A 27,223-nucleotide genomic window follows, 5' to 3' on the forward strand; every position below is an offset into this window, starting at 1 on the left:
AATCCAATTAACTTCCAAGCTTTGATAATTATTCTTGATGATGAATAAATGTAGAAGATGAATCATGAATGTAGAATATTGATGAATAAGCTTGAATTGATGAATCTTGGATGATGATTGTTGATAAATCTTGATAAACTCTAGATGATGATTGTTGTAGAAATTCTTGATGAATGATTTTTGATGATAATGCTTAAATTGTTGATGATAATATAGAAATTGTTGATAACTAAGTTCCACCATTTTAGAGCTTCAATGTGAAATTATAAATGGTGATGGAAATTAACTTTAGTGAGGGTGAGGGAGAAGATGAATATTGAGAGAGAAATTGAGAGAGAATAGAAGAAAAATGGTGGAAAAATAATGGTCATTATGAATTTTCTAAGTTAGGTTAGTGATATTAGCTAAAACCAAAATTATGAGAAATAACATGTTTATATAGAATTGATAGATGAATGATCACCCTTGAATTGTGATCCAAGTAATTGGTTTATCAATGGTTAGAAGTTAATTTAATCCTTAGTTACAAATCACCAATTTCAACCATATGATTAATTGTTAAGAGTGGCTATGATTGAGTGAAAAAAATGGAAGTTGAGATTTGTGATTGTTGGAAAGTTTTGTGTTAGTTTGGAAGTTATGGTAGTTAAGAGTAATTAGGTAAATTTAAGGCTTGTGGAGAAATAGGTAGTTAAGGGTAGTTAAAGACCAATGATGTTGGAGTTTAGAAAAAGTACCAAGTTAGGATGTAAGACAAAGAGCTACTAGTAATTAACTTGAATTTTTATGCATTTGCCTTTATTTTTCTACCACTTTTGGCTTGAATTTTGAGTGGCTTAACCCATGACTTTTAATACTTTTGAGAAGTGATATTTTCAAATAAATGAATGAAATCTTCCTTTTATTCCATCTTTGCTCTTTCCTTTGAATCCAAGCAAACCTCTGAAATTAAGTGATGATCATTTTAATCCCCTCTAATAACCATGAATCTCAAATAAAGAGATGATCCCCACCACAGGTAAGATAGGAAATAAACTCGAATAATTATCAAATAATATCCACCTCAAAAATCCACTTAAACCAATTAAATCTATTATTACCGAACCTTTTGCCTAAATTTGTTACCATATTCAAATGTCGATGAATGCATGATCAAATAGAAAAATTATGCAAATGAACAAAATCATAAGTCAAGCGAATTGAATAAAAAAAGTAAGGCAAATTTTGGGGTATGACAGGTTGACCGGAAGATATTAATCAATCAAGGTAAAGAATGTGATTTCAGGATAGATGAGAATGGTGTAACGAGATTTCAGGACAAGGTTTGTGTACCTGATGTGATAGAGCTTAAGAAGAGCATTCTTGAAAAAGGTTATAAAAGTGGTCGGAGTATTCATTCTGGTGCCACTAAAGATGTATCAAGATTTGAAGAAAATGATTTGATGGCCAAGAATAAAAAAGGAGATAGTTGAGTTTGTTTATGCTTGCTTGACTTGCCAGAAGTCAAAGATTGAACATCATAAGTTGTTTGGTCTGATGCAACCGTTGAGTATTCCTAAATGGAAATGGGATGGTATTTCCATGGATTTTGTGACAAGTTTGTTGGAGACGATGAATGGATGTGATTCCATTTGTATATTGAGAAGGTTGTTAGCTTGCATGGTATTCCTTAGAGTATTTTATCCGATAGAGATTTGAGATTTATGTCGAGATTTTGGCAGAGTTTGCAGGAAGCCGTGGATACTAAGTTGAAGTTAAGTTCTATTTATCATCCGCAAACAGGTGTTCAAACAGAAAGGACTATTTAATCCTTGGAGGATCTATTAAGGGCTTGTGTGCTAGAACAAGGAGGTGCTTGGGATAACTACTTGTCGTTGATTGAGTTCACCTATAACAACAATTTATATTCTAGTATTGGAATGACACCATATGAGGATTTGTATGGTAGGATGTGTAGGACACCTTTGTGTTGGTATAAATCAGGTGAGAGTGTTGTGATTGGACCTAAGATTGTACAGCAAACATCTGAGAAGATCAAGATGATTCAAGAGAAGATGAAAGCTTTGTAGAGTCGCTAGAAGAGTTACCATAATAAGAGGAGGAAAGCACTTAAATTCTAGGAGGGAGATCATGTGTTTTTGTGAGTTATTCTAGTAACTAGTATTGGTCGAGATTTGAAATATTAAAAGTTCACGCCACATTTTATTAGTCTCTATCATATTATGAAGCGAGTAGGAGAAGTGGTCTACAAAGTTGCATTATCATCGTTTCTTTCAAATCTTCACGATGTATTTCATGTGTCTCAATTGAGGAAGTATATTCCTGATCCGTCTCATGTGATTCAATTGGAAGATGAGCACTCGGGAGACAAGGAAATCTTCACGAAGTGGTCTACTAGAGAGAAATTGACCGCTGAGGCATCTCCCTTGAGAGTAGAGGATCACAAAGTTAAGCACTTGAGAGACAAGGAGATTGCGCTAGTGAAGGTGGTATCGGGAGGACCTGCTGGTGGAAGCATGAAGTGAGAGCTGAAGAGTCAAATGAGAGAGTCGTATCCGACTCTGTTTCCTTCAGGTAATTTTCGAGGGCAAAAATTCTCTAAGCGGGGAGACTTGTAACATCCCGGAATTTGATTAATTTATTTAATCAGATTATTAATATTTTTTATTTAACTATTTGGTATGTGTCGTGTTTTAATTAATTATGTGTTTGGAATTGTATGTGTAATTGGAGCATTGGTGGGGTGTAGTGAGAGCATTGATGAATGGTGGAAGTATTATAATAATTAATATACTTAAAATGATTAGAATAAATAATTGTTTATGATTAATTAATTAAATAAGTAGAAATATGAGTTTAAGGGTGGTAGGAAATTAAAGAATATGAGGGGGGAGGGGGTGAAAGTTGCAACATAAGTTGGGTCTTAGTGTAATTTTTAAGAGATTAAAAATTAGGTTTGAGATAAATAGTGGTTAGTAGAGTTTTTGAGAAAAAGAGCACATGAAAACATAATTTTGGAAGAATAGAGGCAAGGTAAGGCTAGGACATGAAGAGGGAAGAAAAACCTTGATCCAATTTTGAATTTTTGCAAGGAACCTAAGATAAAGGGGATAAAGTGTTTTCTCTATGGGTGTATAGCATGAAAGGGTAGAGAAGAGAGGTCCTTACTCTCTTTAGGGATTGTGTGAATTGTCTATATGTTATTATTGATTTATGTGATTCTGAAAAATTGATCAATTAATGTGTGATTAATTAAATTCGTGATTGAATTATAGGTATAATATTATGTTTCTGTACATATGTGTTGATTTCATTGTTAGAGTTGTGGAAGGTTTCAACATAAACATGATTTTGATGAATTCAGTGAATCAACTATGTAATTTTTATGATTTGTCATGTTGTAATAATGCTACAACATGTGATATAATTTTATGGGCGTTTGGGGATGTTTTGGACTAAATTGGAGGAGTTTGGAGGTTCTACATTGCAAAAATCGCGTTTCTGGTGCTACAAGTTTGGACGACCTCGCCCAATGAGCTCGGATGGCGATTTTTGCCCTGTGAGCTTCGCCCAGTGAGTTGTTGTGCTTTCCTGGCAAGGATGACTTCACTGAGTTGTTGTTCGCAACTCGAATCATCGTAACTTGAGTTTTGGGACACAAACTGAGATGCGGTTCGAAGCGTTGGAAAGCTAACGTGCAGAGCCACATTATGGTAGTGCCTTGTGAGATGAATTTCCATGTTTGAATGGTGTATGAGTATATTTTGTGAAGTGTGTGTATGATTGTGTGACTTATTGTACATGCTTGATGATGAATCAATGTTGCGATGATTTAACATGATTGGGTGTTATATGTCAATATGTAACTGATGTGGTGTTGCTGTTTGGTGATGTTATACGGTGTGAATATGATTTATATTGTGTATGAAATGATGATTATATGGCGATTAATCATGTATTGTTGGTGTGCATCGTTGTTGTTATTGGTTGGTAGTAATTCATGAGGGGGAATTACTATTGTGTGTCAATGCATGTTGTTTATGGTCAGAAGCGGGCATGTAAACATTATTATTGTTGTTGTATTGATTTGTATGGATATGCATAATTGTGTCGTGTTGTTGAAATAGGCATGCTCGCTAGTTCAGAAGGGGGTACTAGTGGTTTGTTCCAAGCTCAGAAGCGGGGCTCGGAGCTCATAAGAGGGGGCTCATGGGTTCATAAGGGAAGACCCAGTTTCATAGAGTACCAATTTTTGAGTTGATACCACATGCATAAGTGTCATGTTGTATTGTGAGTCGTATTGCATACCTATAATAGTATATTATTGTGAATGGGTGTAAGATTATGGTGATGATGATTGTGAATTGGATGTATGATGTGTTCTGTATTTCTTTACCTTCACATTCTTTACACTGTTCATATTCAAAGTTGTTTCTCACCCATTTGCTTAATGTTGTCCACCATGGACATCTTGCAGATACTCAAGAGTAAATTTGTTGTTGTGTGTGGAATGTGGCTTATTAGAGCTACTCTTCATGTTTACTTATCGCTTTTATCGTACATTAGTGGTTTTAGCACTCTGATCTTGTAACAACGAGAATGGAGTGTTTATTATGTTTTTGCGTTAATGTTAATTTGGTGTTTTACGAGTTTAATACTTTATTGGTGAAGTTGACTTGAAATATTTTAGTATGTTGATTCCGCTGTGTCATTTCAAATGTTTTGATGATTTTGATTTTGGTGAACGTTGGTGACACCTTAAATTATCAAGTAATATTTTTTATATAAGTTTCGGGGTTTAGGATGTTACAAAATATACATAGATTTCAACAGATAATATAGTAACATATATATTAAAAATATTACTCTAAGGTGTAATTAAATTATAAAGCCCTTGAGTGACTCTTGGAAATACTTAGCTTAAATATCGTTTTCATTCCATGGTCTTAACAAACCTCTCGCCCTTAACAACCGGGATTAAGTTACCACCCTCCTAGAAAACGCGGGTCAAAGTTTAGAGTCAGTATCAAAGTCTTCGTTTTGTCCCTGATACGCAAACTAGATTCAATATCTCACAAGGTTTCACCTTTCTAGGCGTCAGAAGTTAACTATCATGATTTCTTTGCAAACCTTCCTAGGATCGACCGCGGATACGTATAGGCTTTTTGACTTTTCTTTCGTGTCATGTCGTGCTCCAGGTAGGTCGACGGCCGCGACGAGTGACTCTTTGATCTTATTGTCGCACTCCTATCTTAGGATAGGCAAATATAGTTTTGCGGCTAGTGCTGAAAATTTTGGCCTTCCTAAAGCATCATCGATGGCCTCCTCGAGGAGATATGAAGAGATGTCTACCTATAGTTCTTTCTTCCTTCTCTTCTTTGATCAATCTTGGGAGACCTATGATCTTGCGTGGATGAGGGATGGAATAAAAAAATGTTAATAGGCTTTAATCCTTGTGTATCCTCGAATCACGCATTTGCAACCATATATATATATATATATATATATATATATATATATATATATATATATATATATATATATATGCTTAAATAGCCATTTTTGTTTGGAAATAATTCATTAATGTTAAATATTTTGGATTTTAATCTTTAAAGTCAAAATTCGCAGAAAAATTTGAGGGGTTTCCTACCGATTTTCCTTTGAAATTTTATGTGGATTTAAAATCTGCAGTTTTCTTGTGGATTTTCTTTCGAATTTTCTACGAATTTTTAACCAAAATACTCTAACATTTGGGGACCAGTCCAAAAAACAAAAATTCAAAGCCCAAATTGAAAAACAAGTCAACTTACGAATCAAATGATTATTTAAACCATATATATTACAAAATAATAAAATCATTATTAAACTAATGTTTATTTATTTTATAACTTAACAATAAAAAATTTAAAAACATTTTTAATCCTGTTATAAATTTAAAATAATAAGATATTTTATAATTGTTGAACATGAGTAATGAGTACATGTATCAGTACTTATGTCCTTATATGGTATGTATATGACTTTGATCCTGACATGGATACCCATTTTTATTCTAAGAGATAAGAATATCTACAATTTGATTATATATTTTTATCTAAATCTAATCATGATATCTACAATTTAATTATAGATTTTGACTAGAATCTAATCATGAAAATGAAAATGAAAATGTATGTGAGCTAAGGCTTCAAACAACTAAAATGTAAAAAGAAGTTAAACTATCGAAGATTTTTTATAGTATGTTTTTTATGAATGGACCATTTCTATATATCATAATATACACTCCTTAAAAGGTGTAGGTGAGTTTGGCAAATATGAGAATACATAACTTTACTTACACAATCTCTCTCTCTCTCCTCTTGTCATCTTTTGTGTTTCTCCTCTACCTTCTTAATTTGTTTCACCATATCAGTGTTTTTAATAGCCTTTATTTATTCTTAGGAATCAACACAGTAACTGCATATGTTTCAAAGTACATAGAAAAGCCAAACCTGAATTGAAACTCTCCATCAAGATTTTATTTATAAGGAAACAGGAGAAACATAATCAAACAATAGAAAGAAAAATAAAATCTGACTTTACGAATTCCACTTTTAATTTCCATTCCATTTACACAAGTCTATCAAACCAAAAAAAATATTGAAGAAAAACAAAGATACAGAAAGAAAAAAAAGAAGATGAAGATGAAGAAAAAACAAAAAACAAAAAAAAACAACCTAGTAATTAGTACTTCAATTCTAAACGTCTAGCACATGAAGTACAACAATATTTTCTCTTAATGTTAAAGCACATAGGCAAAAAGCAAAACCTCCATTGCATCTCAACATCCATAGCTTCAACTTTTCCACTACAATAAGGACAAGAACCTGATGCTTGTTGTCTTCCCAATTCCTTCTCTTCTTCTTCACATACATAAACAAACCACATTTTTCTCCTCCTAGATTTCTTCTTCGATTTCACCTCTGTTGTTGTCTGAGATTTTTTGCCTATTGTTGTGGTCTGGTTCCTTTGCTTAGATTTAGCTGCAGAAAAATTATTTTTAATTTTGAAAGAAAGACCCATCAATTGCACTTTATTTATACAATATCCAAAATGTGTTTCTTGCTGGTGATGCTTGTTAAATAAATAGAATATTCCCTTTATTTGATTATTTCAACTTTTTTTTTCTTCTCTTTTCACTTCACTTCACTTGTGTTTTGTTTTTTATGGAATGAAAATAATGTTTAAGAAAAGGCAAAAATGACTAAAAACTTTGTATGGAAACTTTTATGGTAAAGACGGCTTTAATTTATTTTTCATGAAATATTAAGGTGTCACGCCGTAGATTTGGACTATCTTCAATATTTGTTCTAAATGTTTCTAGCATGTTTATTTTTATTTTAGTTCAACTAGGTCATTTAATTGAACTATCCCTTCCACTATTATAATATGTTTTTTTACAACGTGTTGCTATGGACTAATGTGTTTATTTATTAAATTTATACAATATATTAAAATGTAAAAAAGTATGCAATTATTAGATTAATTTTAACTAATGACATAAGAATGCATGCCTTCATATTTAATTTAGAGAGAGAGATATTTTTCTCGAAAAAATATCTCATTAAAAAATAAATTATATTTAATATTAAAAATAATATATATATATATATATATATATATATATATATATATATATATATATATATATATATATATATATATATATATATATATATATATATATGTTTTGTGAATTAGAGATAGATGTAGTTGGAAAATCGATAGTGATAATGGCGGATCGTGGCTTCCAGATGCGGTAAAGTGGGGGAACCTGCAAAATTAACACTCCAACGCTCAAGTCAGTATATGAGAATGAAGAGTGAAATGAAATCGGATTTGAAATCTATTACCTCAATTTGACGTCTTCCCTATATATAGAGGGGGAAATAACTAACTAGTCATTTGTTAACCATGATTTGCAGAGAGTCGTTTGATATATTTACAGTTAAGATCTCTTGTGATCATAAGGATGATAACCTTCGTGCATTGGGAAGACTCTGTAGAAGCGGGACCCCTTCATGGTCGGTCCAGAACAGTTTTCCCCCAAACCCTTATCGACGCAAAGATTGGCGAGGGTTTGATATTGCAACCCTGGATGTCGACCACCCCCTGATCAGTTTAAGACAGACGAATAAGAAGCATTTCAGCTCTTAAATAATTGTGCATTTAATGCACCATACTTCAAACGTCTTTTCAATATATATATATATATATATATATATATATATCATTACATCTCTTAGGAATCGAAACTCTTGAGTGTTTTGTGTGAGTGGTTGGACGTGCTTGGTGAAACCTCTTTGAATTCTAAAATATAATTTTCTTTCAGAAAAATAAGTATCCTCTTTTCTTTCGAAGTCTTCCTTTTCCAGTCTAGCGGTTATTTCCTTCTTTAACATTTTATTTTCCTTCAACTGCAAATTTTTTGCAATTTGAGTAAGAAATCACATAAAAGTGTTCAGAAGTCCCTAGAAAATACTTCATCTTCTTGGATGGAACTTGTTTACTCTTCCAATGTTTTTGCTTTTGCTAAAGCAGGTGGTCTTAACGACGCTATTACGGGAGTTGGTTCGTCTTCTAATTGGGGAATCTTGAGTCTTTTTGAACGGGAAAGAATATGCGACAAGTATGGTGGTAGCGTCATTCCTTTTTATGAATGTGTTTTTTCTACCATGGGTCTCCGTTTCCTTTTTACTGTTTTTGAGATAGAGGATTTGAAACATTTGTTCATGGCTCATTCGCAACTCCACCCTACATGTTGGGCATACATAAAAGTCTACTAGTATTGATGTGAGTACATGCTTGAAAAACCTTGTGTGTTTCTCTTCTTTCATCTCTTCAAATGCCTTTAGGACCCAACATCATAGACTAAGGGTAGAGGATTACTCTGCCTCAAGTCAACTATTCACAATTTTAAAACTCTTCTGGAGCTTCTGCCTTTTGAAGATTAGTTCTCTTAATCTTAAAACACATAGGGAAAAAGAAAAACCTCTATTGCATATCAACATCCATAGCTTCAACTTTGCCACCATAATAAGGATAGGAACCATATGTTTGTTGTCTTCCCAATTCCTTATCTTCTTCTTGACATACATAAACTAACCACAATTTTCTCCCCCTAGATTTGTTCATCAATTTCACCTTTGTTGTTGTCTGAGATTTGTTACCTTTTTTTGTGGTCAGATTTCTTTGCGTGGAAGTATACCAAATTTCCTAAGTTTGGCATTTCAAACTTATTCACCATGCTTGCCTTGAATTTTGTCATTCATCTTCTTTAGAACCTATGACCAATAAATCATCCATATAGAGACATAGGATGACTTGGTTTTGTTCATTTGATTCTTTCACGTACACTTCATGTTCTAATGTACACTTGTTGAAATCTAGCTTGGTCAAAAAGCTATCAGTCCTCTTGTTCCATGCTCTAGGTGTTTGCTTCAATCAATACAAGGCTTTTCTTATCTTATACACAATTTCTTCTTGCCCTTTTAATTCAAAACCTGGTGGCTGATTCGCATAAACTTCTTCTTCTAAGGTCCATTGAGGAAGGCTAAATTTACATCAAGTATGTGCATCTTTCAACCTCTATATGTTGAAATTTCTACAACCAACCATATAACTTAAAGTCTAGACACTAATGCGTAGACTTAATTAAAATAAATTCTAGGATTTTGGAGAAAACGTTTTGACACCAATCTTGCTTTATACTTGGCAACTTCACTATTTGGCTTCAACTTTAGATTGTAAACCCACATGACATTTATTACTTTCTCAGATTTTGTTCTTTTCAATGTCTTTGAGATCTTCATTCATTGCATCTTTCAAATTCTCATCTTTCATGGATTGAACATGATCAATTGGTTATGTTTCAATCATCAAGGCGTCTCCAATCAGGTCACCTTTTATATTATGGATTTACTAAGAAACCCCCCATAATCATTCAATCTAACTGATTGAGTTTTGACTCTTATTGATCTCCTTACTTCTTGAGGTTGTGCAGGCTCAGTTTCTACTTCTTAGTCATCATCTTGCAAAGTGTTTTTGATGTGGCTTGAACCTTCACCTTCTTGCATTAGATTACTTGGAATTTATAACCATTTCCATCCTTTGATTTCATCCAATTCCACATAATCACCACCTTGTTCTCATTTGGTAAGAACAATTTGTAGGCACCTATGTAATGGTAACCAACCAAGATCATGGATTGACCTCTATCATTAAGCTTCCTTCTAAGTTGCTCAACATAAAGTCTCCAAACACTTGGTTTCAAGCCTGACCAAGATTTATAAGGTGTATTATTGTTCAACTTTATGAAGGAGAAGAGCGATCCAAAACGCAGCGGAATTTAAAATTTCTCCTTTAATGATCCTTACGAATGGGCATGATCAGTGATAGAATCGTTACCTCTTGTGGCGATTGTAACCTTTGATGCAGATCTACGGAGCGATCACGAATGTTGAACGATGACAACGCCTCTACTCAGTCCACACGAACGGATTCCTTCAATCTCAGTGCTAGCTCCTACAAATGAAGGCTTAGAGAGAGAGAGAGAGAGAGAGAGAGAGAAAGGAAATTGCAACTGCACAAATGCTTCTACACAAAGGTTCTATTTATAGAACCACTTGTATGGGTTGCAAGCTAAAAAGCCCACTCAAGTGTATATGGCCCATATCTTATAATATGCCAAAATCACTTAAGCGCGTGGTACCTTACCATATTTCATATTCTACTTAAGTAGACCGTACTTTACGATGTTCTACAATTCACTTAAGGGCACCGTACATTACGGTATTCCTTAGTTACTCTATCTCTCATCAATCTGTCCTTTTGTGTGTGACTCTGTAGGTTTTCGCGTCATTGGCAATTATATTAAATCATGTATTTAACATAATAAACAGTAAGCGGTATCTAGCAACACATCACTGCTACCTAAGACACGAAAATGTCATGTGATCTGACAAATCCTTTTGTGATAATACTTATATGTACAATTACTCTTTTGCCCTTATGTCTATATTGAACACAAGGCATAAACCGTGTCATCCTTGTCCAGTTTAATATTGGGCCCATAGACATTTATCCTGTTACGCAGGATGGGCAAATTCCATCTAGGTCACTCATGTCCCTTAGCATGCTTCGTGGAGTACCCATCAACTGTCTTTATGGTCATCCAGTTACGGACAATGTTTGATCAGCAATAAGGCACTCGACTCTACATCTAGGGTCCATAGTGGTTTCAAGTCGAAGGGTGGTATACACCATTATCACCATGAGAATAACTTATGACACTTTGCATAACATTCTATATAGTATTCTCATAGCGGGTCAATCCAATATAAATATTACTCTTAATATTCATATCTATGTTTAAGACTTGATAACTCCTTATCCATGATCCATGAGATGTGATCATCAGTCTATATACATAATAGTCTTAATGTTTTAATGTTATCCCACTTCACAATAAAGCTCGACTATGGATACTTTAAGAATAGTGTCCTTATGTTTAATGTGATCTCATGATTAAGTCACACTTGATACATTAAACGGACTATCTATTCTAGGGACTTTATTAGACAAACATAATAAAGAAAAAGCATTTTATTATTAATAAATAATTCGATACAAGTACCAAAAGTATTGGCCTCTAGGGCTTACACCAACACTTTATTGTTTCACATATATTTATGATGTATACAACAATGGAAGTAGCCTCACCCCATAAATGGTTTGGTATTTTCTTTTCCTTAAGCATTCTTCTTGCCATGTTCAAAATACTTATGTTCTTTATCTCGGTAACGCCATTATGTTGAGGTGTGTATGATGTTATAATTTCATGCTCAATTCTTTCTTTCTCACAAAACTAAGCAAATTCAATTGAGGTGTACTCACCACCACCATCAGTTGTAAAACCTTTTAATGGCACATTCACCCGACTTTTCAAATAGTAGCTTAAACCTTTTGAAGTTGGTGTACATTTCATTTTTCTTGTCAACAAGTAAATCCATGTGTTTCTAGTGATTTCGTCTATTAAGTTTAAGAAGTGGTAATTATCTCCTAGTGATTTCACTTTAAAGGGCCCACACATATCTTAGTGCATAATCTCCAACTTATATTGTAACTTCATTGGCAAGTCATGTTTGAATGACTTTCTTCCCTACTTAGCAATGTAACACTTTTCACATAACTGATTTGGAATTGTAATCTTAGGAATTTCATACACCATCTTCTTCATGTGCATCAAGTTGAGACTTTTTAAATTGTGATGGACATACTTTTGATGTCAAATCTAAGTTTAATGATGCAAGACATTGATGGTCTAGCATGTTGATCATAATATTGAATGTTTTGTTGGTTAATAGAGGTGTCTTCAATATTAGCTTGGAACTTAGATCAAACACCTTAAGATCTATATCTTCTAACCTTAATGTATAATTCTTGTCAAACAATGGACTCAAGTTGATCAGTCTGGTTGCCATAGAAATGAGTCTACATAACATCACATACGGTTGGTTCTTGTTCAAAAAATTTCTTCATAAGAATATCTTTCATCCTTTCTGATGTGACCTTGTTATTATCTATAAATATGATGGATTTCTTCATTAATTAATCAAGTTTGATAAACCAGTGTTTTTTTCCAGTCATGTGGTTGTTGCACCCTGCGTTAATGTGCCAAACATTAGTTTTATCTTGAACCAAGTGTGTTGCACCCTGCGTTAATGTGCCAAACATTAGTTTTGTCTTGAACCAAGTGTGTGAGTGTCATCAAAACGACATCCTTTAAGTCACTGCTTCCAACATGAACACATTTTTGTACAACTTTTTCATTTCCATTTGATTCTTTGTTAAATTAACAATCCCCAACATAGTGTCAAAAATTTGACACCAATAACATTGAACCTCCTTCATCTCAACCTTCTTATTGGATTTATGATTGTGAGAAGCATCATTCTTACTTATATGACCTTGACTTCTTGATTTTTGCATGCACCATCACTCTCATTCCACTTTTTCTTCCATCTTTCTCTGCCTTTATTGATCTATGGAGAGTCTTCTTTCATTTTTTTGAAGAGCTATGTCGGTAAAGCTTGTTCGCACGCCTTCTCTGAATTTATCTGTTTCAACCTTAATTCATGAGCTTCAAGAGATGCTCAAACTATTCAAGGTTCAACACCACCGACCTCAAGAAGAAATATGTAATTTTTTCACCATCATTCATCTATGTATTCCCATATTATTTCCTCAAAAGGTTGAAGCTTGACTTTCTTTAATTTCTCATTTCTTCCCTACAACTTCTTGAGAGTATACCATACATCTTTAGTCGTTTTTTACGCAATTATTTTTTTCAAAGATATTTAAATTCACACACTGATAGATCAAGAACAAGCCTTTATCATCTTTCTTTCTCAATTCACGATGAGAAGCTCTTTGTGCCTTAGTTACATTTGTCTTTAATACCATGAAACCATCATTCACGATTTTAAACACATCTTGAAATCTGAATAAGACATTCATCTATGCACACCATTTATTTTGGTGTTTTCTCTTGAACACTAGCATATTAGCTAGAAATTGATCAGAGGTTGCACTCCCATTAGCCATGGATGAAAGTTGATGATCAAACTAGTGCTCCTGATATCAATTTGTTGGGATATTTTAACACATAGGGTAATGAGCATAACGATGATATATGATACTAAAGTAAATAGAGTTATTTTTTTCAATTGATCTATTTGAATTGTGACTATAAACATGTGTTGCATCATTTATATAAGATCATACTACTAACTAACTAATTTCTAGTTAGTGACAGCATAAAAGATTTATTAATAACCACATGTATTATTGTTATTAATCACGTGTGAAACTAGTAGTTACTACATGCAAAACAATAGAATCCACCTATAAAACTAATAATAATCATGTGTGAAACTAATAATAACACATGTGAAATCAGAAATAACCACATATAAAATTAGTTATAATTGATTAACCACCTTATAATTAAGTGTAATTTTTAAAACTGAATTATAATACAATAATACTCAACACCGTTATAACGCACCTTTATACCGAAATAAATTTTAATTATTAATTTAATATTAAGCAAGTAATATTTCAAACTCGGTTTCATGTAATAAAATAATTTCAACATTTGATTTGTGATCAAATGAGTTAGTGTATGTTTGATTTAAGTTTTTGAAAGAATAAAAAACAGTTCTAAAAGTGTAAAATTGATTTTGGAGTGATTTTGAGATATTTGATTCTTCTAATATAAAATTGATTATATTTTTAGAATTGATTTTACTTGAAAGTATAATATATATTTTATGAGTTTAAACATGATTTTTATAATAAAATTTATAAATTATCTAAACATAAATTATTTTGTCATCAACTCACTTTTAGTTAGAATCAATTATACACACTTAGATTGCTTAAAACATTCGGATGCAAAATCATAAATCGGTATTCGTCCATCGATTATAAATATTTTAATTTAAAAAAAATAAAGATAATCGATATGTTAATTCGAGAGAATCTTCCATTGTAACCACGTGACAATTTAAATCATCTTAAAATTTTAGATGGATGATGTCATTTAGAAATTAAAATCTTCTCTAACTTTTGTCTTTCATTTTTTTACTATAGTTTTTAACGTTTTAGAATGAGTAATTACCTAAAGCTAATAAGTGATACATCATTGCCACTTTCAAAGAAGAGCTATTAATCAAAACCAAAATTCTCAACTCTTTCTCCCTCATGTTTTTTTGCTTTCCAAACATCTATTCACTTGACTAATTGGATATTTGTCATACCAACCCATCCCCATATAAAACTTCCTTGGTTAACGTTTACACAGTCAATTTAAGCACATTCATTAATTAGTATTTTGATTTTAATATAATCATATAAGATAGTAATATATAGGGAAATAATTTAATATCAAATTCAATACAATCAATATTCCACCAAAAGACAAAAGAAGATTATCCACAAATATATAGCCCCCTTTTTTTAATAGTAACTTCATTCAAGCACGAGCCGCCAAATAGACATAAAAAACCCGGCATATTCCTCTTTTTTAAACGATGTGACATACATTAACTACTACACACGATTTTAGAATGTTTGTTTGTGTGTTTAATTAATATTTCCTCCACATTTTTTAAGTTTGTTTAGAGTATTTTTTAAAATTCAAAGTTTAATATTCTCTCTAATAATAATAAAAAATTATTTTTTCTAAAATTTATTGAGTTATTAATATATTTGATCAATTATTCAGTCTAAATACATTAATTATTAATGAACTTAAAAAATATTTTTTTTTCTAAAAATAAAACAGAAAGTAGTATGTAGTTGAAATTTTTGACTTTTAACTTTTACAAATATTTTTATATTTTTAAACGTGTTTTTCAACATGCTCTTATATTTACATGATATATTTAAAAATTATTAATTTTATATATTATATTTATAAATTCAAATCATTTAAATGTAATTTATAACATTGTAAAATCAAACACACTGATCCATTTAATTTATGTTGTAAAAAATATTTTAGACTTAATTTTAGTGATAATAATATTAATGGGTGTCACAAATGTATTTTAAACTCTTTGATTTCTTGAGTTCCAAGAGATTAGAGCACCTCTTATCATAAATATGTTGTTTGTAATACTCTTATTCTCGTCTTATCTCCACTAAAATCTGAATCAGTGTAGCCATGCATTTCTGCATCTGTGCTGGTATTCTTTCTCCTAGACATCAACACACTATAATCAATTGTACATTTTATGAATCTTCCCCTTAGATATGTTTCTTCCCCTTTGTCATCAAATAAAAAAGACATAGACAAAATAATAATGGAAAAAATGAGAAACAACAAAATTATTTTTGTTGATAAATGCCAACAGGGAGAGAAGATACAAACATCTTTAAAAATGGAAATACAGAGGGAAAATAGTAAAAAGACAACAAGTATTATAACTAACATAAAGGGCGCGCACACACACACGAAGACGATTTAGGAAAATTAAGGGTTTTAAGAGGGAGGAGGCGGCAGAATAGTTGGGTAGTCATTCGGTAAATTCAAGGGATCGGATCAACATAATCTTTGAGACAGATCTACATGTAGTATGCCAAAATTTCAGGTGGATCGATCTTTGTGAAGATAGGATAGTTATCCGACGGGGTATTACTACCGCTGATTTCTTCTCTTTCGGATGGAGTAATACTCTCACCGGTAACAGATCTAGGAGAAGATTGAGACTGATTCAGTTGAAGTTGTTGAAACCGTTGTTGAACTTGTTGTTGAGGAGCAACCAATGTTGAAGATGAAGGAGAGATGAACACTTGCAGAGAAGGGTGTTTTAGTTTGAAAGATGAAAGTCTAGGAATTTTGTACGCGTAGTGTGAAAATGTGAGTGAAGTGAGTTGATATAAAAAAAATTGCAATGATGACAAAGTGAAAATACGCAGTAATAAGGGGAAGCGTAAGATTTTAACCTAATTCCAAGAATTGTGAAACTCAATTTGTCACGTTTTCATTGTGCATTCTCAGAAAGTGGGACAACTGTCACCACTTAGAATCACACGAACTCAAACGACATGACAACCATTAAATGCAACGACGATTCAAAATCAAGAAGACAAATCAATAAGATTGCTTCTGATCAAAACCTTTTTGATTCATGAAACTTCCTCACTTCAGAAAGTTCATGTTTCAGAGTCAACAAGTAATATTCTCATAATCTAATCTAGAGTTCTGAAGACTGAAACATTCTGAAATACATCTTTTCATTCTGGACATAAATCCATAAATAATTTTTTCAGAATGAAAACGAATCTATCTTCAGCAAGGGGTTTTGTAAAGATATCAGCCCATTGATGGTATGCATTTACAAATTTTAAATGAAAAATTCCCTTCTAAACATAGTCATGTAAAAAGTGATGTTTAATTTCAATATATTTAGCCCTAGAATACATGATAAAATTCTTAGATAAACAAATAGCAGAAGTATTATCATAGAGAATAGGAATGTTACTCTCATATATTTGATAATCTTCCAACTGACTCTTCATCCAGAGTATCTGAGTGTTGCATCCAGAAGCTGCAATATATTCAGCTTCGGCTGTTGAAAGTGCAATTGTTGATTGTCTCTTGTTGGATCATGAGATCAGGTTATCTCCCCAAAATTGACAACTTCCAGAAGTACTTTTCCTTTTTATTTTGTCTCAAGCATAGTCAACATCACAATAGCCTACTAATTTGTATTCACTTGATTTTCCATAAAATAAACCAAGGTTAGTAGTACTTTTCAGATACCTAAAGATTCTCTTAACAACATTTAAGTGAGTTTCCCCATGATCTGATTGAAAGCGAGCACATAAGAAGACACTGAATAAAATATCAGGTCTAGAAGCGGTTAGATAAATGAGAGAGCCTATCATACCTCTAAATAGCTTTTGATTTACCTTACTGCTTACCTTTTCTTTCTCCAGAATACATGTAGGATGCATTGGAGTCTTTGCTTGCTTACATTCTGATAAGTTAAACTTCTTCAGAAGTTCTTTTGTATATTTTATCTGATGAATGTACGTTGCTTCTGAATGTTGATCAATCTGGATTCCTAGAAAGAACTTGAGTTCTCCCATCAGACTCTTTTCAAATTCTGCTTGCATTGACTTAGCAAAATCCTTGCACAATGAAGCATTAGCAGAACAAAAAATAATATCATCAACATAAGTTTGCACAACCAGAATATCATTCTTAAAGGTTTTATAAAAGAAAGTTGTTTCCACTTTCCCTCTGGTAAAATTATTTTCCAAAAAAGAGGTTACTTAGTCTATCATACCAAGCTTTGGGAGCTTATTTCAGACCATATAACGACTTTTTCAGTTTAAAAACAAAGTCAAGATTTTGAGAGCTTTCAAAACCAGGAGGTTGATGCACATATACTTCTTCATAAATATATCCATTTAAGAATGTACTCTTAACATCTATCTGATAAAGGATGATGTTATGATTGTCTGCAAACAAAATTAAAAGACGAATAAACTCTAACCTGGAAACTAGAGCAAAGGTTTTCGTATAGTTTAAACCTTCTTGCTGACTATAACCTTGTGCTACCAGTCGAGCCTTGTTTTTGACAACCTCACCCTTCTTATTGAGCTTGTTTCTGAAGACTCATCTGGTTCCAATGACATGGAAGCCCTTTGGTTTCTGAACAAGATCCCATACGTCGTTTCTGGTGAATTGATTCAGTTCTTCTTGCATAGCCAGAACCCATTCATTATCCAGAAGAGCTTCATCAATATATGTGGGTTCTATCAGAGATACCAAACCTATAAGAGTATCTTCAGAAGGTTTAAATATAGATCTAGTTCTGACAAGAGCATTTTTATCTCCCAGAATCAGTTCTTCAGAATGAGGGGTTCTTGATCTACTCTTCTTCTAATGAGTTGGACCAATGACATCTTCTGGTTCAGTTGTATCTTAGTCGTTTGCTTCAGATTCTTTAGCTTTGCCTTATGAGTCTTTTTCTCCAGAATCAGTATCCTTGGATTCTGAAAGATTGATCTTCAGATCTGTAAATTTCTCAACTAACTTTGATTTTTCAGGGTCAAGCTTATCATTGAATCTAACATGAATTGATTCTTCAACAATTCGTATTCCAGTGTTAAAGATTATGTAGCCTTTAGAGCGTTTAGAATATCCTAACAATAAATACTTTTGTGCTTTAAAACCAAACTTGCCAAGATTCTCTTTAATGTTCAACATTAAACATTCACATCCAAAAGGGTGAAAGTAAGAAATTTTAGGCTTTCTATTCTTTCATAATTCATAAGGAGTCTTACCCATAATAGGTCTTATAAAAATCCTGTTATGAATATAACATGTTGTGTTAACTGCTTCTACCCAAAAATACTTAGCCATGTCAGTTTCTTGAATCATGGTGCGAGCCATTTCTTGCAAAGTCCTATTCTTCCTTTCTATAAGCCCATTTTGCTGTGGAGTTCTAGGATAGGAGAAATCATGGGAAATGCCATTTGAATAAAAAAAATCAAAATGTTTATTTTCAAATTCTCCACTGTTGGTTCTATGTGTTGGCATCAATTTTGGTAAAACCTAGAGTGTTCACAAGTTGTCACAGGAGTTGTCTTGACATCAGATAACAGGTTCCTGCAGGGTGTTTAAAATGTGAATGTGCAGGATTTCACTAAGATGTCAAACCCGATGTCAAGACATCTGTATACATAACATTCAATATGAATGTTATGTATTGTGTGATTGCGCTTTTTATGCTAATCTATGTGTGACTTGATGAGATGATTGAACACGCCATTCAATCAGTAATTAAAACCAAATTGACTTATTTTCTAACAAGATATAATCAGCTGTCATAAGAAGATACGAATGGAAAATAGTTTTAGGGTTTTATGATGTCCAAGCCCAGCCAAACACTTCTATAAAAAGGGCATGGAATACCTGGTTTTGAGACACAAGAAATAACGAACGAAATATTGAGAGAGAATAAGGGTTTTAGTCTTGTGTGGTCGTGTGTATTATGAGCCATTCATTCATCCATAGATGATTGAATTGGACTGACTTTTGAGTTGTAATTTGTCCATTCTAAGCTTTGAAGCATGAGTGTGTGTTTACTTGGTTGAAGCTTTTAAGCAAGATCAAATATATGTTCTTGAAGAGTGTCTTCTTTCATTGTAATATTTGTTTTTACATCACTGTTGTGATTGAGGGGGTGAATAGGATCTCAGATCTAAAAGTTCTTAGATAGAAGTCACACGGATAGAGATTAGGTGAAAAGACTGTAACTTGAAGTTGTTTACGGAGAGTCTTTGAACTAATTATGTTTAGTGGATTTCCTTCCTGGCTTGGTAGCCCCCATACGTAGGTGAGTTTGCACCGAACTGGGTTAACAATTGCTTGTGTCACTTGTATTACTGTTCTTTATCTTTTATCCTGTTTATTTGTTCAGATATTAGTGTCGTGACATTACCTTTAACATCTCATATCTGATACCAGAATTTCAATTGGTATCAGAGCAAGCATCCTGCTCTAGTTCTAGGTGAGATCTAGGGACGTTACTTTCTAGTACTATGGATAGATCACAGACCACCAATTCTGGATGGATCTAACTATGACTACTGGAAACCTCGAATGGTAGCCTTCCTGAAATCTTTGGATAATAAGGCTTAGAAGGTTGTTCTAACGGGCTGGGAACATCCAGTTATTACTAAGGAAGGAGAAGTTACAACTGATAAGAAGGCTGGGGAACAATGGACCAAGGAGGAGGATGAACTAGCCCTTGGAAACTCTAAAGCATTGAATGCTATATTCAATGGGGTTGATAAGAACATCTTCATACTGGTGAACAACTGTGAGGTGGCTAAAGATGCTTGGAATATTCTCAAAACCACTCATGAAGGCACCTCTAGAGTGGAGATGTCTAGATTGCAGTTGCTCACTGCCAAGTTTGAAAATTTGAGGATGAAAGAAGATGAAAATATTCATGACTTTCATATGAATATCCTTGAAATTGCTAATGCCTCAGGAGCCCTGGGTGAGAAGATGTCAGATGAAAAACTAGTGAGGAAAATACTCAGGTCACTTCCTAAGAGATTTGCCATGAAAGTGACAGCCATAGAAGAATCTCAAGACATTTGAAATATGAGAGTGGATGAGCTAACTGGATCCCTCCAAACATTTGAGTTGGGAATGTGTGATGGATCTGAAAAGAAAGTCAAAAGCATAGCCTTCATGTCAAACACTGAAGAGAAAGAGGAAGAAAGTGGTCAAGATACTGATGAAGATCTGGCAAATGATATAGCATTACTGGTGAGACGGTTCAACAAACTTCTGAAAAAGATGGATGTAAGGTCTAAGTCTAATGTCAAGAACATTTCATCTGACATCAGTAGGTCCAATAATGCTGGAAGAAGAACAAGATCTGATGAAAAATCCAAAGAAGGAAAAGGAGTTTAGTGCCATGAATGTGATGGGTATGGACACATTAGAGCTGAATGTGGGACCTACCTCAAGAAACAAAAGAAGAGTCGTGCTGCTACTTGGTCTGATGAAAGTGAAACAGATGGAGAGTCTGCAAATCTTGTGACTGTCTTGACTGGAAGATGGGGTTCTGATGAAGACTCAAGTGATGATGAAGTAACCTTTGATGAGTTAGCCACTACCTACAGAAAGTTGTGTCACAGAAGTGAAGAAGTGTGTCAACAAGTGGAAAGTCAGAAGAAATTGATAACACAACTCGAGAATGAGAAGACAGAACACTTGGAAACAATCTCTAAGTTGAAGACTGAAGCAGTGTTCTTGAACTCCAAACTGGATGAGATGACAAAGTATGTCAGAATGCTAAACAATGGATCTTACACCTTAGACAAAATTCTCCAGACTGCAAAAATGGCAGGAGACAAGTCTGGCCTTGGGTACATCATGTGTCACAACATCATAAAGGAAGACAACATAAAGGAAAACACCAAAGATGGAGATGTCATTACTGTGGAAAATTTGGCCACATAAAACCATTCTGCTATAAGTTGTATGGCTATCCTAGTCCTTCCCATCATCAACCTAGACCCAAACATCACATCCCTGTCAACAGAAAACAATAGGTTCCTAGGACTGGTGTTACTAACCTGATAGCTCACACTTCCTTCAGAGTTTCAGCCAAAGAAGACTGGTATTTTGACAGTGGATGCTCCAGACACATGACTGGAAGCAAAAACCTGCTAATTGACCTTTATCCTCATGCTACCAGCTATGTAACCTTTGGTGATGGAGCAAAGGGTGAAATCAAGGGGGTTGGAAAGCTAAACTGCCATGGAGTCCCTAACCTTGACAATGTCCTACTTGTTAAAGGACTGACTGCAAACCTAATCAGCATCAGTCAACTATGTGACCAAGGTCTAACTATAAACTTCACAAAAACTGAATGTCTGATTACTAATAAAGAAAATGAAGTGATCATGAAAGGAGTCATGTCTAAGGACAACTGCTATATGTGGAGTTCTCAAGAAACTGGTTATTCATCAATGTGTATTCTAGCCAAAGAAGAAGAAGTGAAGCTATGGCATCAAAAATTGGGCCATCTGCATCTTAAAGGAATGAAGAGGATTATATCTGTTGAAGCTGTCAGGGGAATCCCAAACTTAAAGAGTGATGAAGGAATATTTTTGGGCTACTCAACAAACAGCAGAGCATTTAGAGTCTTTAATTCCAGAACAAAAGTAATGATGGAATCTATCAATGTTGTGGTAGATGATCAACAGACTGATGTCATAGACGATGTTGAGACATCTCTAAATGATGCCCCAACTGATTTCCCAGAAAAAAGTAATGAGAGTGAACTCACTCAAGCTGAACCTGAAGCTGACAAAATTAATAAGGGACCCTATATCAGAATTTAGAAGGATCGTCATACAGATCTCATTATAGGAGACCCAAATAAATGGGTCACAACTAGATCAAGGGAAGTGATCTCACATGGTTGTTTTGTGTCCAAGATTGAGCCTAGGAATGTCAAGGAAGCCTTGATTGATGAATTCTGGATCAATGCCATGCAGGAAGAGTTAGGCCAATTAAAGAGAAATGAAGTATGGGAACTAGTTCCAAGACCTGAAGGAATAAATGTTATTGGAAAAAAGTGGGTTTACAAGAATAAATCTGATGAACAAGGGGTGGTTACTAAAAATAAAGCAAGATTAGTAGCACAAGGATACATCAAGTTAAAGGAGTTGACTTTGATGAAACATTTGCCCCTGTAGCTCGCCTTGAGTCCATTAGACTATTGCTTGGAATGACATGTATTCTGAAGTTTAAATTGTTCCAAATGGATGTAAAAAGTGCCTTCTTGAATGGTTACTTAAATGAGGAAGTGTATGTTGAACAACCTAAAGGGTTTACAGATCCAAATCTTAAAAAGCATGTGTATAAGTTGAGAAAAACCCTTTATGGTTTGAAACAAGCTCCTAGGGCTTGGTATGATAGATTCACAGTGTTTCCCATTGACAATGGATACAGGAAGGGAGGCGTTGATAAGACATTATTTGTTAAGAATGAAGGAGGAAAACTCATGGTGGCTCAAATATATGTTGATGATATTGTGTTTGGTGGGATGTCAGATAAGATGGTCGAACATTTTGTTAAACAAATGCAGTCTGAATTTGAAATGAGCCTTGTTGGAGAGATGACCTATTTTCTTGGGCTACAAGTCAAGCAGATGGAAGATTCTATCTTTCTATCTCAAAGCAAATATGCCAAAAACATTGTTAAGAAGTTTGGCATGGAGAATGCAAGTCATAAAAGGACACCTGCTCCTACTCATCTGAAAGTCTCCAAAGATGAAAATGGTGTTAGTGTAGATCAAAGTCTCTACAGAAACATGATAGGGAGTCTGCTATATCTGACAGCAAGCAGACCTGACATTGCTCTTGTTGTAGGTGTTTGTGATAGATATCAAGCTGAACCAAAAGTCAGTCACATAAACCAAGTGAAAAGGATACTTAAATATGTCAATAGCACCAGTGACTATGGTATGTTGTGCACTCATGGATCTGGATCTATGCTGACTGGATATGATGATGCTGACTAGGCTGGAAGTGCTAATGATAGGAAAAGCACATCATGAGGATGTTTCTTCTTGGGGAACAACTTAATATCATGGTTTAGTAAGAAATAAAATTGGGTGTCTCTGTCCACTACTGAAGCTGAATATATAGCAGTTGGAAGTAGTTGTTCTCAACTGGTTTGGATGAAACAGATGATGACTGAATACAATGTCACGCAAGATGTCATGACATTGTACTGTGACAACCTGAGTGCTATAAATATTTCTAAGAATCCTATTCAGCACAGCAGGGCAAAATATATTGATATTCGTCATCATTTTATTAGAGAACTAGTGGAAGATAAAATCATAGTCCTAGAGCATGTTGCTACTGAAATGCAGTTAGCTGATATATGGAAATTAGGGATTTGTATCTATGAGAATTTGTAGCAATTAATTTGGAGTGGAAAAGGTAATAAAAATATTGTATGCCCACTTAAAATAAAGTTCCCCATTTATGGTAAATCATCACCTAGTATTGGAACTTCCATCTATTGCCTTTTCACACGCAACCTCTACTCAAACATTTCCACCTTCCTTCGACTTCATCAACCTTCTCTGCTAGGGAAACAAAAATCTTTCCACAAGAACAACAAGATGTCACAACATCCTTCACCATTTGGTTCTAAGACTACCAAACCTGCTCATAAAGATAGAACGCCTTATATGGACCTTCTTGATGAAGATATTTTGGACGTGATTCCCCTGTCTGTCATTCCAGGCGACGCTCCTGGTTCATCCTCCACTGCATGCCCTACTCAAGGTAACAGTTCCAATATCCCTTCCAGCTCTACTTATACTCCTAGTTCTAAGGACGACATGCATCACACTGATCGTGTCATAAGAAACCTAGTCACTGGGATTCTCAATGAAGGACACTCTTCTGAGGTTGGACCTCACAATGAGAAGGAGGATGATTCCTCTAGGTCGGAAAAAGATATAGTTGCTGAAGGATTATGCTCTTTAGGGCAAACTTTGTCTAGTAAGAAATTTGTGGCATCACCTGCTGCCAATGCTTCACAGTCTAAGAAGCATGATTCTACAAAGAAGGTGATTGACCTAGAAGATGAGAGTTCAGATTATGAAGATGATAGCTTGCTTCATCACTTGAATCCTAGCGTGGCTAAGAGGATGAAGACCATAAAGGGTAGGTTTGTGGCTGAAATGATGACAGCCAAAACCGCTAAGAAGGCTATTGTTGTAGGCCCTTCAAAGTCTTGGAGCAAAGTTGAGGTAAAGAAGAGGAAAGTGAGAGAAATTTCTGAGTCGGATGAAGATGTCAAAGAAGATGTCTCTGACATCTCCCCTATCAAGAGGACAACTGTTAGGAAATCCCTTTCAAAAGTTGTTGTTGTACACCTGGACAATATCTCTTTCCATCTTAAAGAGGGAGCAGCAAAATGGAAGTTTGTAATCCAAAGACGGGTGGCTGTGGAGAGAGAACTGGGCAAGGATGTTGTGGAGGTCAAAGAGGTCATGGACCTTATTAAAACTGCTGGACTAATGAAAACTGTTGTTGGGTTATCTCAGTGTTATGAAGGACTGGTGAAAGAATTTGGTCAACATCCCTGAGGACATTGCTGATAAAAACAGCAAAGAGTTTTGTAAAGTGTTTGTAAGAGGGAAGTGTATCACTTTTTCTCCAACTGTGATTAATAAGTTTCTAGGAAGAGGAACAGAAGGTGCATGTGAACTGGAAGCCACAGACAATGAGGTCTGTAGGGAAATAATTGCAAGACAGGTCAAGGAGTGGCCTATCAAGAAGCATCTCCCTGCTGGAAAGTTAACTGTGAAATATGTTATTTTGCACAAGATAGGATCAGCAAATTGGGTACCAACCAATCACATCTCTACAATCTCAAATTCCCTTGGAAGGTTCATCTTTGTTGTTGGAACCAAGCTGAAATTTGATTATGGTAGATTCATGTTTGAACAAATTGTCAAACATGCTTCTACAAATGCAATGAAGTTACCCATAGCTTTTCCCTCAATGATTTGTGGGATTATCCTAAGCCAGCAACCTGGAATTCTAAGCACAAATGATCTTCCTAGTAGAAGAAAACCTCCTTTATCAGTTCATTACAAATTGTTTGAAGGCAGTCATGTCAATGACATTGTCATGCCATTTGCTATGAAGAAACCAGCCTCACAAGGTGGTCTTATTGCTGAACTGAAAGAAACTTGTAAAGAATTGGATACTGGGATAAGGGTAGCAAAAGCCAGGAAGGAAGCTTTGGGGGCTCTGACTGAAAGCTTGGAGCAAGCCGATAGAGATAATGTTGGACAGGCCAAGGAAATAGAAGCCCAAACCTCTAGTGAGAGGTTTGAATCTAAAGATGAAACAAGTGGCAGTTTTGGTTCTGAAGCCGATGAAGATGCAAGCTCCTCTGACTAGTTTTGTTGAAGTTGTCCCCTACTTTTCTGATGGTGTGTTGTGATGAATTTGGTGGTTCTTTTGGCAGTCATATTCTGATGACTTGATGTATTTTTTTCTGGGTTCTTTTTGGTTTTTCTGGATTTTTATCTCAACTTTTATAGCTGTGTGTGTTCTGGGATCTGTAACACTTAACAATATGTTTTGACATTTTGTGTGACATTCTGTTTGACTAATAGACATTTATTTTGTCTCTTTGGTCTCTTTTGGCTAAAAAGGGGGGAGAAATAGCTAAAAGTAGTTGTAGCTAAAGTGGCTATGCTATGTTATAAATAGATGACAGATGATGTTGAAGAGGATGTATATTGGAGATAATCTGTTTAGTACAGGTAATGTTGAAGGTGATGTCAGATGGAGAGGTGTATGTTACAAATGATGTTAAAGGTGATGTCTGTGTTGAGCGGACTGAGGGGGAGGAGGAGCACAAGCGCACTGAGGGGGAGGAGGAGCACAAGCGCATGTGTGTTTAATATGTGTTTACTAGTTGCTATCTTAGCTAGTAATGTGTGTTTTATAACTTCTGCTGCTAAACTGATGATGTGATTATACTCTTGTGAACAAATGGTCTGATGTACGTTTTAGCCAAAATTTGCCAAAGGGGGAGTTTGTTGGTTCTATGTGTTGGCATCAATTTTGGTAAAACCTAGAGTGTTCATAAGTTGTCACAAGAGTTATCTTGACATAAGATAACAGGTTCCTGCAGGGTGTTTAAAATGTGAATGTGCAAGATTTTGCTGAGATGTCAGACCCGATGTCAAGACATCTGTATACATAACATTCAGTATAAATGTTATGTATTGTGTGATTGCGCTTTTTATGCTAATCTGTGTGTGATTGATGAGATGATTGAACACGTCATTCAATCAGTAATTAAAACCAGATTGACTTATTTTCCAACAAGATATAATCAACTGTCATAAGAAGATACGAATGGAAAATAGTTTTAGGGTTTTATGATGTTCAAGCTCAGCCAAACACTTCTATAAAAAGGGCATGGAATACCTGGTTTTGAGACACAAGAAATAACAAACGAAATATTGAGAGAGAATAAGGGTTTTAGTCTTGTGTGGTCGTGTGTGTTGTGAGCCATTAATTCATCCAT

The 27,223-nt window shown here is 34.4% G+C and overlaps 1 protein-coding gene across 1 annotated transcript; it reads right to left on the minus strand.

Moving 5' to 3' along the window:
- Window positions 1-6,556: 6,556 nt before the first annotated feature.
- On the minus strand, window positions 6,557-7,250 carry LOC127115766 (uncharacterized). Its single transcript, XM_051047229.1, has one exon. The coding sequence runs from the start codon at window positions 7,060-7,062 to the stop codon at window positions 6,724-6,726; it is 339 nt and encodes a 112-aa protein (XP_050903186.1). The 5' UTR covers window positions 7,063-7,250; the 3' UTR covers window positions 6,557-6,723.
- Window positions 7,251-27,223: the final 19,973 nt, after the last annotated feature.

This window comes from Lathyrus oleraceus, chromosome 1 (genome assembly GCF_024323335.1).
Source record: "Lathyrus oleraceus cultivar Zhongwan6 chromosome 1, CAAS_Psat_ZW6_1.0, whole genome shotgun sequence".
Classification (NCBI taxonomy): domain Eukaryota; kingdom Viridiplantae; phylum Streptophyta; class Magnoliopsida; order Fabales; family Fabaceae; genus Lathyrus; species Lathyrus oleraceus.

Bases quoted from the DNA above. Each gene is read 5' to 3' on its own strand.
- LOC127115766 (XM_051047229.1), bottom strand. From the start codon at position 7,062: ATGGGTCTTTCTTTCAAAATTAAAAATAATTTTTCTGCAGCTAAATCT.